Source organism: Pleurodeles waltl, chromosome 3_1 (genome assembly GCF_031143425.1).
Source record: "Pleurodeles waltl isolate 20211129_DDA chromosome 3_1, aPleWal1.hap1.20221129, whole genome shotgun sequence".
NCBI lineage: Eukaryota > Metazoa > Chordata > Amphibia > Caudata > Salamandridae > Pleurodeles > Pleurodeles waltl.
Window position 1 is genome coordinate 1863883216 of NC_090440.1, and position 12088 is coordinate 1863895303.

Genomic DNA, 12088 nt, shown 5'->3' on the forward strand with positions numbered 1-12088 from the left:
GTGAAGCTACATATAGGTAGTGACCTATATGTAGTGCACGCGTGTAATGGTGTCCCCGCACTCACAAAGTTCAGGGAATTGGCTCTGAACAATGTGGGGGCACCTTGGCTAGTGCCAGGGTGCCCTCACACTAAGTAACTTTGCACCTAACCTTTACCAGGTAAAGGTTAGACATATAGGTGACTTATAAGTTACTTAAGTGCAGTGTAAAATGGCTGTGAAATAACGTGGACGTTATTTCACTCAGGCTGCAGTGGCAGGCCTGTGTAAGAACTGTCAGAGCTCCCTATGGGTGGCAAAAGAAATGCTGCAGCCCATAGGGATCTCCTGGAACCCCAATACCCTGGGTACCTCAGTACCATATACTAGGGAATTATAAGGGTGTTCCAGTAAGCCAATGTAAATTGGTAAAAATGGTCACTAGCCTGTTAGTGACAATTTGGAAAGAAATGAGAGAGCATAACCACTGAGGTTCTGATTAGCAGAGCCTCAGTGAGACAGTTAGTCACTACACAGGTAACACATTCAGGCACACTTATGAGCACTGGGGCCCTGGGTTACCAGGGTCCCAGTGACACATACAACTAAAACAACATATATACAGTGAAAAATGGGGGTAACATGCCAGGCAAGATGGTACTTTCCTACACTGCACCAACTCTGGAACCGAGACAGACGCCAGTGACGCCGCTCTCTAGCTCTCACTGAGAGGATCACGACGCTCTGCAATTCCAAAAGGTACTGTTTGCATGTCTTCCTGACACCGTAGCTGGCCCACGACGCTGCAGCCAGCCTGAACTGTTGGTTTTGTTGCTCACGACACCATCATAGCCCCAGGTGGAGCTATCGACTTTAAGGAACTGTATTTTGGGGTAAATCTTGCAGAATTCATATATTTATTACTGTATGGTATATTTTTTTTACATAATTGGTGTTGTTTTCTTATAGCTAAATATTGGCTATTTTCCTAAAACTGGTGTGGTGTCCTTTTGTATTGTTTTCACTGTGTTACTGTGTGTTATGTGCAAATGCTTTACACATTGCTTCTGAGATAAGTCTGACTGCTCGTGCCAAGCTACCAAAAGGGGGGGTGGTGGGGAAGCAGAGGTCATCAGAGCAGGTATTTCCCTTATTCGGACTACAGTGAGGATCCCTACTTGGACAGGGTGCAAACTGACTGCCAACTAGAGACCCCATTTCTAAAAGTAACCCTGGTATCTAGGGCTAAGGTACCAAAGAGGGCCCCCAAGGGTTGTAGAATGTATAGTGCCATTCTCAGGAACCTTCACCTAGCAGACACATACTGCCATTGCAAGCTGGGTTTTTTGGTGCAGCTAAAATAATATGTAATATATTTAAGTCACCCCTAGAGCAGGCCTTCTAGCCCCAAGGCAGGGTGCAGTATATTGCATGTGAGGACATATCTGTACGAGCAGATATGCCCCTGCTATGCCTTTGTCGATTCTTGGACATAGTGAGTGAACAGGGAAGCCTGGTCGATAAGAGTTCCCCAGCTACAAGATGGCTTCCCTAAATATAGGGTAGTTTGTTATCAAACATCTCGTATTAATAAACCTTTACTGATATCAGTGAACGATTTATTAATAAATGCACCCAGAGGGCACCTTAGAGGTGTCCCCAGAACACCTACCAGCTACACGTGTAGGAACGGACTAGTTGTAGCCAGCCTGCCACCACCAGACACAAGTGTGACCTACCAGAGTGACAGTCTGTGCTCTCGGGTGGTGAACCACAAAGCCTGCTCTGGGAGAAGCGTTTACACACACAACCCAACAGGATAACCTGTGAACCTGCATTCCAAGGCAGGAGGCTTCAAAGAGGCCCACCACCCTTGGTGCACAGATCTGGCTTCACTCACAGGAGAGATGCCATTCCTCCCCTCCCTCGATAACCTAAGGCTGCTCGACCACACTAACACCCTAAAAGAGCACCCTGGGATTGCTAGAGCAAGCCCCTGTTCACTAGTAAGGGAACCCCTGAACTCTTTGCACAAGATATCTCCCATTTTGGTATATCACATTAACAGCCAGTTTCCTATAACAACATCTTTTGTTATAAGAACACCACACAGGCCAAAGGAAGTTAAAGAGGACATTCTAGACAGAGAAGCTGTCTTATGCTGTGTGCCATTTCATTGCATGTTTGCTGATTTTTGGCCTTGTCATACAGCCAACCAGGAGGCCTGCCAAGCAGATCAACAAGGAAAACCCCGGAGTATGGGCTCTTTCCATAAGACTGGGAGGGGCTGAAAAGGCTAACACTGCTATGCCTTCTTGTTAGAGAATAGGGTGTAGGTAGGAATTCTTAAATACATATTTAATCCAGGATGTTGGGACTGTTTATATGTTTTTCTGTAATGGTCAACAATCACCTCTGTCATACCTTTCAAACTCCTAATAATTACAGCTCATGTTTTGTTTTTGTTTTTATTTTAGAATGCAGTCATTTCAATAAATACATTGATGCATCTCCCCCTCCTCCAGCTCACCTCCGTAGACAGGCTTCCTTGGTCATTATGTTGTAGAAAGTAAATGTCAATGGCAGCAATGCCCACTTGTGCCAAATGTTCTCCCTGATAGGGGGCATGAGGCTCCAAAAAGAAACAGGGGTGAATTTTCACCCCTCCAAGGCTGCTCAGTTTCCCCTCTTGCTTGCAGGCAGAATTGGTGGCGTTTTCAAGGATGCACATTTCCATGGTCCAAATTGATTTTCATGGTGTGACATCTGGCTGGCAGGATGGCATCTCTCAGTGTCAAATTCCTCTGGCCTTGTCGCCCTATGCCCTTGAGTTGCCAATCTTGATGCCTCCCAAAAACATGTCCTACTGCAGAATCTGTGCTTCGGCAGACTTCGTGACAGACAATTTGTCTGTGGCAGGCCTACAGGGAGGGACAGCTGTCGCTCAGCATGTGAGGCAAGGGAGGAGATATTCTTAAAGTTAGACCCTGCTACCTGGCATGCTAAATATATAACCTCTCCCTGACAGTGTTTACTCGGAACAGGACACCACAAAAGCACCGGAAGCCATGCAGCTCTCTGCAGGCAATGCTTATTGAACAGGAAATCGGACCATAGTCAAAAAGAACTAAGAATCACAGAGCAAGCAGCAGATGGCGAGCAGAAGGGCACTCATCAACAGGAATTAATCTGTATTTCGTCTATGCACCGCGGAACGAAAAGGAAGTAATGTATGACAAGCACTGCCCAATGAGAGGGTACCATGGAGGAGTGACAATGATGAAAAGTAACAGTAAGCTACAGGCAGGTTTCAAGCCCACTACTGAATACAAGAATCTTGCAGGCGAGAGCACATGCTCTTGCAGGTGAGAGTGCATGCTCTTGCAGGCTCGACCCACAAATTAGCAATTGGTGACATTTTCATCTGTACTTTTCTGTCATCCGGGCCAATTTATAAAAGCAAAATACCGTTACATGCGTCAGCCCTCCCTTCTGAAAACAAGTATTAATGGAGTTTGTAGATTTTCCAAAAACACAACAAAAACCAGAGCAAACAACTGAGCTCAGCTAATATGATTTTGGATTGTGTACTGAAATGTAATGCATTAAAAAACAGATGTGTATAATATACTGCATTTAGGAACAGTGATTGTATACCTGTGCATTTAGGGTTACAGATATTATCATGCAATTCAGTGGGTGTTTTCTGGCTTACAGTTGGTAGCCAAAAAATGCAGAGAAATGCAATAAATAATAACAAATGCTCTGTATGGCTGGGTCAAGCGACTATGACAAAATATCCCAAAGCGCAACCTGGAGACATAACATTGCAACAAGCAAATTGACTATGTTTCACAATGTGGTTTGCTGTGGAATATGCGCCTGCCTTAGTTCAGTCGCCACCTAGAGGAATGTACCCAATACAGACATTTCTGAAAACTAGACGCCCAGGGAAGTCTGGCATGCTGGGATTCCCCTTAACGTTTAATAGCCAGAATGACCTTCAAATTTTAGCAAAACACAGATCTTCCAGACATTTCTGTGAGAAAACCATCCGGAAACTGTGGGGACCTATACATTTCCTACCATCCAGCGTTTGCACACTTGTCCTGAAAAAACAATACCTCACTTGCATGGATTGGCCCAGGGGCCGCAACAGGAATGGCCCCAAAACGTAACAGACAGATCAAATTCTTCCATTCAAAACCAACCCTTTTTTGCAATGTGGTTAAGCTGTCTATGTTAGGCCTGGCCTCAGCCTCCAACCAGGGAAACCTGCCAAACACCAACATTTTTGAGAATTAGACCCACTATGCCCTGCAAACCTGAAACGTTTCCTAAAATCATGCACTTTCTTCACATTTCTGAGACTAAAACGTCTAGAAACTGCAGGGATCCAAAGCATTCTAAGCATCAGCTTTCCCACAATTGTCTGAATAAAAATGTTATCCCACTTGTATGGCTGGACCTAGTACCCACAATAGCAACAACTCTAACCAGGAATGAAGAATCATTTGCAAGGACACCTACACATGCCAGGCAAGCCATACCATCCAGGGCTCCCTAGGTGTAGGAAACTGGCACTTGTTGCAGTTACACCCCACATCCCACCCCCCCCACACACATTTTGACTGATATTGATGCTGAATTGACAGAGCGTGCTGGGATCCTGCTAACCAGGCCCCAGCACCAGTGTTCTTTTCCTAAAAATGTATTGCTGTCTCCACAATTGGCACACCCCAGGTACAATGATAAGTCCCTTGTAAAAGGTACCAGTGGTACCAAGAGCCCTGTGACAAGGGAGTGTTACTAAGGGCTGCAGCATGTGCTATGCCAACCTAAGGGACCCCTCACCAAATACATACACACTGCCATTGCAGATTGCGTGTGCTGGGGGGCAAAAAAGGCAAAGTCAACATGACATCCCTTCCAGGGTACCATTCCCACAAAACACTGCTGTGGCATAGGTAAGTCACCCCTCTATCAGGCCTTATAGCCCTAAGTGAGGGTGCACTATACCACAGGTGGGGGCATAGCTGCATGAGAAACAATCCCCTACAGTGTGTTAACCCCTAGGGTGTCCAGAGCTGAAGTGACCCCTCCCTGCAGAATCCTCCATCTTGGTTTGGAGAACAGGGACCAATAGGGTTAGGAATGTGCCCGCCCCCACCCCCCCCCCCCATAAGGGAGTGGACACAAGAAGGGTTTAGCCACCTTCAGGGACAGTAGCCATTGGCTACTGCCCTGAGACCCCTAAAGATGCCTCTAAATCAAGGATTTAAAGGCCTTCCTGAACTCAACTCACTAGATTCCTGGAGACCTGACAAGAAAAAAGGACTGCTAAGCTGAAACCCCAGCAGAGAACCAGAAGATGATAATGGACTTGGCCCCAGCCCTACCAGCCTGTCGCCTGCTTCAAGGAACCTGCAAAAGAACAGTGACGCATCCAGCGGGACCAGAGACCTCTGCCAAGCTCCAGAGGGCTTCCCTGCACCCAAAAGGACCAAGAATTCCAGTGGACAGCGGCCCTGTCCAAGAAGAAACAACAACAAAGGACTCCAACCTCACTCCGAATGCGTGAGTCCTAAACCACTCTGCACCCAATGCCCATGGCCCATGGTTCCGAGCACGTGCCCACCCTGGGTTGACCTCTCCAACCCTCCACGACAACACCTGCAGAGAGAATCCTGAGGGTCCCCTGACCTCGAAGCTCTGGATGTAGATATCCGACGCCTAAAGACACACAGTCCCCAGGCCTTGGAGAACCCAACCTCTGATGCAGCAAAGTTCAGCAGGTGGCCTTCCTCCCTGTCCAGCCTGTGGTTTACCCGAGATGACCTACTGGACCTCGCCTGCAGCCTCTGAGTGACCCCTGGGTTCTCCTCATACAGAATCATTGGAGACCCAACACCTTGTTTGTACCCTGCACTCGGCCTCCCCAGTGCCGCTGAGGGTGCATGTTTGGTGACACTTGTGGCCCCCCCCAGTGCTACTTTAAACCTCCATGTCTGCTCTCCGAAGACGCGGGTACTAACCTGCCTTCTGATCTGAAACTGAGTGCCCACAGTCTACATAGGAGCCCATGTTCATTTTACCTAAACCTTGACCTCTGCACCCAGCCGGCCCCGTGTTGCTGGTGGTGGGTGTTTAGGGTTAACTTGAACCCCAAACCCTAGACTTCCTAACCCCCCCCCCCGAGACTGGAACTGTAAGTGTTGTACTTACCTGTAAAACAATCTAACTTTTCTTCCCCCCAGGAACTGTTTCTGAAAATTGCACTTTGCCAAGTTTTAAAAAAAGATTGCCAATATTTCAAAAACTGCATAACTTATCAATTTCAAACAAAGTACTGTTGATACATGTGTAAAATACAGAACTATTGAAGTACTTACCTGCCACTTGAATCTTGTGGTTCTGAAAATAAATTAAGAAAAGATAGCATTCTATATAAAAACCATTGGTCTGGAGTTAAGTCATTGAGTGTGCGCTTCTTCTACTGTCTGTGTGTGTACAACAAATGCTCTACACTACCCCCTGATAAGCCTAACTGCTCGACCACACTATCACAAAAGAGAGCATTAGTATTATGTACTTTAGCCTCTGTTAAGCCTCTGGGGAACCCCTGGACTCTGTGCACACTATATCTCATTTTTATATAGTATATACAGAGCCAGCTTCCTACAGCAGGTATTTAGTTTTCAAAAATATCCATGGTTCGTAGTTTCCCTGGGTGCCAGCAGACGCTGGTCACAAACATGGCAGCCACCCAGAAGCCAAAAAGTGGCATTTGCTAAGGTTTGCCAACTGCCTTTTCTTACTTGCGTTTTTGTGGTATTTCCTGTGCCGGGCAACAGGCCCACTTACATGAGGGACAGCGTTTTTAAATCGAGACAAGAGTGGAAATCTTCAGTCGCAAGACATTTATAAACCACTTCAGATTTCACTAATTCCTATAGGAACATTTGGTTCTTTCAACCCAAGGTTTCATATTTACACTAAATTTTACAACGAAGAGCAAAATCCACACTAGATGCACCATCCACACACACACTGCACTAATGCTTTTTTCTCTTTTTTCTCTTTCTTCTGAGGAGGTTTTTCATGCAGCTTGAGCTGTCTTTTAGTCAAGAGGAGGTTAACATTAGCTATATAGGTGCTGGGCTTACGATGAAGGTGTGTAGAGGTATAGGAGAGGGTAGCATTGTACATTTATGAATTTACCCCAAAGAAACATGGCATATACAAACATGCAATGACCTAGCCATTAGATCTCACCTTTGAGACATACTGCCTCTAGGAATGTGTTTGTTTATGCTGTATAGCATAAGCAACAACAGTGATGCTGTACAGCATTAACAAAGGGAGCACAACTGAAAATAAAAATGTGTGATGAGATCACATCATTTTGTGTGCATGTGTTAACACATGCGTTCATCATCAGGCAACAACATGCGTGATCACACGATTGTGCCTCCAAAATGACTTGTCTCTTTTCGGTCATGCATGCAAGCGCGCTGACCTGTTGTATTCTATCTGTGGACTTAACCACGCCCACCACACGCCAATCACTTTCACTCGTTCATGGGCTTGCCATTTAAAAATTCTTTGGTACCATTGGTAAATGCTTTACGTTTATCCCTTCTTGGGGCAGTTTTGTTTCTGCCTTGGCCATCGACCCTGTTACGTGGATAATTGCACATCTGCCGATACATTTGACTGCAAGCGAACTTCTTTCTCCTTTTGTAACTCTCCTTTGCATTCACGCTCATGGTGGCCGTGGCGCTTTGAACTGGCTTGTTTATGTCAACTGTTTTACTGAACAGTCTAGGTAGGTATTTGCAACGCTAATAGCTCTAACCCGAGCAAATGCAAATGCTTGTTTTATTTACCGATGCAAATGGATGGGTAAAAAATATAATATCATAAAAGTGCTTCCGCCTTATAACAGTCAAAATGATCATCCCAGTGACATATTTTGCAATGGATTTTGCTGCACTGCTATGCTCTCCAGCACCCAGCTACTCAATTTGTTTAGTACAGGCTATTTTGGGTCAACATATATGTAGGAAGCTGGTCCTGTATGTACTATACAAAATGACATAGTGTGCACAGAGTCCAGGGGTTCCCCAAGAGGCTTGACAGAGGCTATAATAGATAATACTAATGCTCTATTTGTGGTAGTGTGGTCGAGCAGTTAGGCTTATCAGAGGGTAGTGTTAAGCATTTGTTGTACACACACAAGCAATAAATGAGAACACACACTCAATGACGTAACTCTAGGCCAATAGGTTTTTATATAGAAAAATAGTATTTCTTAATTTATTTTAGAACCACAAGATTCAAATTGCAGGTATGTATATTAAATGTAATGTACTTTGCATAGGTACAGTTAGAACTTTGAACCAAACCAGTAATGTGCACAGTTGTTCATAAAATGGCAATAAGCAATTTTAAAAGTGCAAAATTCAACAGTTCCTGGGGGAGGTAAGTACAGTTTGGTTAATACGGTAATTAATGCACTTACAAAGTCAGTCTCTGGGGCCTAGGTAGCCCACCTTTGGGGGTTCAAGTCAACCCCAAACACCCAGCAACACAGGGCCGGTCAGGTGGAGAGGTCAAAGAGGAGCCAAAATAACATGGGCGCCTATAGAGGGGGTGCTCCGGTTCCCGTCTGCTGGCAGGTAAGTACCCGTGTCCTCGAGGAGCAGACCAGAGAGGTTTAGTAGAGCACTGGGGGGGCACACAAAACACACCCTCAGCGGCACAGGGCCGGACAGGTGCAGTGGGCTAACAGGGTTTCGGGTTTGTAATAGGATTCAATGGAGGGACCCGGGGGTCACTCAGACGTTGCAGGCAGGGCACAGGGGGTCTTCTCGGGCCAGCCACCAACTGGGCAAGGGTGAGGGCAGTCTGCTGGTTACTGCTGCACCGGTGGTCGGTTTCTCATTGGCCTGGGGGCTGCGCATGCAGTGCTTCTCCAGGCATTAGACATCTTTGTCCCTGGCAGTCACGGTCGGTGGGGTCCTCGGGATTCCCTCTGCAGACATCGTAGTGGGATGCAGAGAGTTAGCCCAGGGTGGGCATGTGTTCAGAGTCGCCTGGGGATCCTCTCTTGAGTCGTTGGTTTCTCTGGACACGGGCCAGGGACGGCGGGTGCAGAGTGGTGGGGACTCACGCTTCTGGAGTAATTCCCTTTAAAGATGGTCCCTTCTTTCTTTGGTTGGACATGTCCACTGGAGTTCTTGATCCTTTGTAGTTGCAGGGCAGTCCTCTGAATTGGCATAGGTAGCTGGGCCCGCATGATGCGTCGCTGCTGCAGGTTCTCTGAAGTTGAAGACAGGCCGGAGGGTTGGGGCCAAAGCAGTTGTCGTATTCCTTCTTCTCTGAGGGGTTTTTCAGCTAGGCAGTCCTTCTTTGTAGGTCGTCAGGAATCTGATTTCCTGAGTTCAGGGTCGCCCATAAATACTGAATATAGGGGTGTGTTAGTGTCACAGGGCAGTAGCCAATGGCTACTGTCCTAGAGGGTGGCTACACCCGCCTTGTACTCCCTTTGGGGAGGGGAGCACATCCCTATCCCTATTGGGCTAAATCCTCCAAACCAAGATGGAGGATTTTCCAAGGAGGGGGTCAATTCAGCTCTGGTCCCTTAGGGGTGGACCTGGGTGAGGGGGTGACTCCTCACTGAATTGACTTAGACACTGTAGGGGCATAGTGCACCCTGCCTTAGGGCTGTAAGGTCTGCTAGAGGGGTGACTAACATGGCACAGGCAGTGGGTTGTGGGCATGGCCCTCTGAGGGGAGTGCCATGTCGACTTACTCTGTTTCTCCCCACCAGCGCACACACAAGCTGTGAGACAGTGTGCATGTGCTGAGTGAGGGGACCCCAGGGTGGCATAATACGTGTTGGAGCCCCGAGAGACCTTCCCTGGCCACAGGGCCCTTGGTACCAGGGAGGGATTTAACTGTGTGCCAGGGCTGTGCCAATTGTGGAGACAAAGGTACAGTTTTAGGGAAAGAACACTGGCTCTGGGGCCTGGTTAGCAGGGTCCCGGCACACTTTCGCTCAAAGCTGGCACCAACAAAAGGCAAAACGTTAGGGGGTAACCATGCCAACAGTGGCATTTTCTTACTATATTTAAAAAAAAAACAAAAAAAAAACAAAAAAAAAAAAAAACACAAACAGGGAATGGCTCATGGTACCACTATTGGTTTTTAAAGGACAAACAATAGTGCATATAGGTGCGGGCCACTTTTAAGCATATTTTATATTTACAAAATATTTTTAATTTTAGACAATATACTTTGCAATGCTACTTGCTCTTCAAAGTTTTCATGTTTTAACCATCAACCAGGAGAGTGGAGATGAAGCACCTAGTCTGTTCCAGATCCTGAAATACAGAATCTTAGATGCTGGCAACAGTGCCCATCTTCCCCCCCCCCCCCCCCCAAAAAAAAATAGCCTGATAATCTGGGGTTTTCTTCCTCTTTTTATGTTTACTTATGTTGCTTCGCATTTTTCATGTGTCTTTCTCTCAAATATATAAGTTATTGCCAAGTGAGTGAACAAGTCTAATTTGTGTATGCCAATAACTATTAAAATTGCCTAGTACCTGGTTTCTCCCTTCCATTATTTCTTTGAGGCGTTTAAGAACAGTGAAACTTCGAAGTTGAACGGCTGTCCGAGGATCATGGCCTCCCATGGGAGGATCACCTTTCCTTCGACTCTCTGCGGAAAGAAAAACATTCATTAAAAAAGCATTGGCAATGCCAACAGGTGTGGCTTTGAAAAAATGTTGCATGGTAATGTGAAGCATTATAAGTAAATAGCAGCGGAACAGACATGCATTTGAGTGGCAGTAAAGAACTGTAGAATAATATTGGTGTAGGTTGAAAGGTCAGATGACTAGTGCACCTTCAAGCCAGACCTAAACATCCATTTAAGTTGATGACTGCTCTATCCCCATCCGAGCTACTGATTATTCAGTTACCAGAGACACTTAACAGCATTCCATTGTCATGTGTGTGCTCCTGAAAGTTCAAGCTTATGCAGCTGAATAAATTTTTAAAAAATGATCACAGCTGCATGGAGGACAAGCACTTTTTGTGAAAGCACATAACTTCTGCCGAATCAAAACATGTACTCCTGGTTCTCAACATGTGGGTGGAGCCAAAGTCTCTCTCTAGTGATGCTCACATTATTGTTTGGTGACAGCTGCGCTGTCAAGCTGGACCATAAAAATCAGTTTGGTGTAAGAAGTAGAACATGAAAGTGTCTGGTTACTGCCAGACATCTCTCCGAGCAATGCATGTGCTATGGGTAATTCCACAATTATGTGACACAGAATGCCTAAGCTAATTACTTTCAAAAACCAACTAAACACTTACTTTACTATTTAACAACACTGTTGAAAGTGATATTGGACATCCTAGACAATTAAAAAAAAAAAAAAAAAAAAAAAAAGGGGGGAAAAACAAGTTTAAAGAACATGCATAAACAGGAGAAATTTCCAAATATAAGTTTTCAGGGGACAGAAGATTTAAAACAGAAAGAGTTATTTTAATAGAGATAATGGTGCCTTTAGTCACACGCTGTCTCCCATCATGATTATGTGGGAACTGCCCTCTACCAGCACTGAGACAAGAAAATGGCATGCATTTTTCAAAAGTATGCAGGAAATAGGTTTAAAACGCATGCCAAGCCTACCACTGCATGGACATTCAGATTTTCCTCGCAGCAATATGGTTTTGGAAAACAACAGATACTGCCCTGAGGGAATGCACATAAATACTCTCTGCAGAAAGTAACAGGTAAGATAGAATATCAAAGATCAGGAATCGGATGTCTTAAAATACTGTCTGACTGCAATAGCTTCTTGGAAGTGGCAAACAGGTGTGAAAAGAGTGTCTGGTCATTAGTTTAAGTCACAGAAAGCTTAACGATTCATTTTATATTTACAAAAATTAGATTCTCCTGAGACCTGTAGGGGGGTAGTCACTTGTTGAGAAAAGAGAAGGAAAATGTCCTGCTCAAAGTTTAACACTGAAACAAATGAACAATAAGCGTATTGTACCACTGCATCTACGTCAAAGAGCTTGTGGATGAGAGATA

The 12088-nt window shown here is 45.5% G+C and overlaps 1 protein-coding gene across 5 annotated transcripts in view; it reads right to left on the reverse strand.

Annotated features, from left to right (window-relative positions):
* Window positions 1-12088, reverse strand: part of PIKFYVE (phosphoinositide kinase, FYVE-type zinc finger containing) — a 1212885-nt gene that overhangs the window by 1136379 nt on the left and 64418 nt on the right. For all 5 annotated transcript variants that reach the window (XR_011201631.1, XM_069225943.1, XM_069225942.1 and 2 more), the window contains exon 4: window positions 10590-10705. Coding sequence is in view for 4 of the 5 variants with exons in the window: in XM_069225943.1 (XP_069082044.1) it covers window positions 10590-10705 (116 nt within the window). In the remaining variant the exon portion in view is untranslated. The remainder of the gene's footprint in view (window positions 1-10589; window positions 10706-12088) is intronic.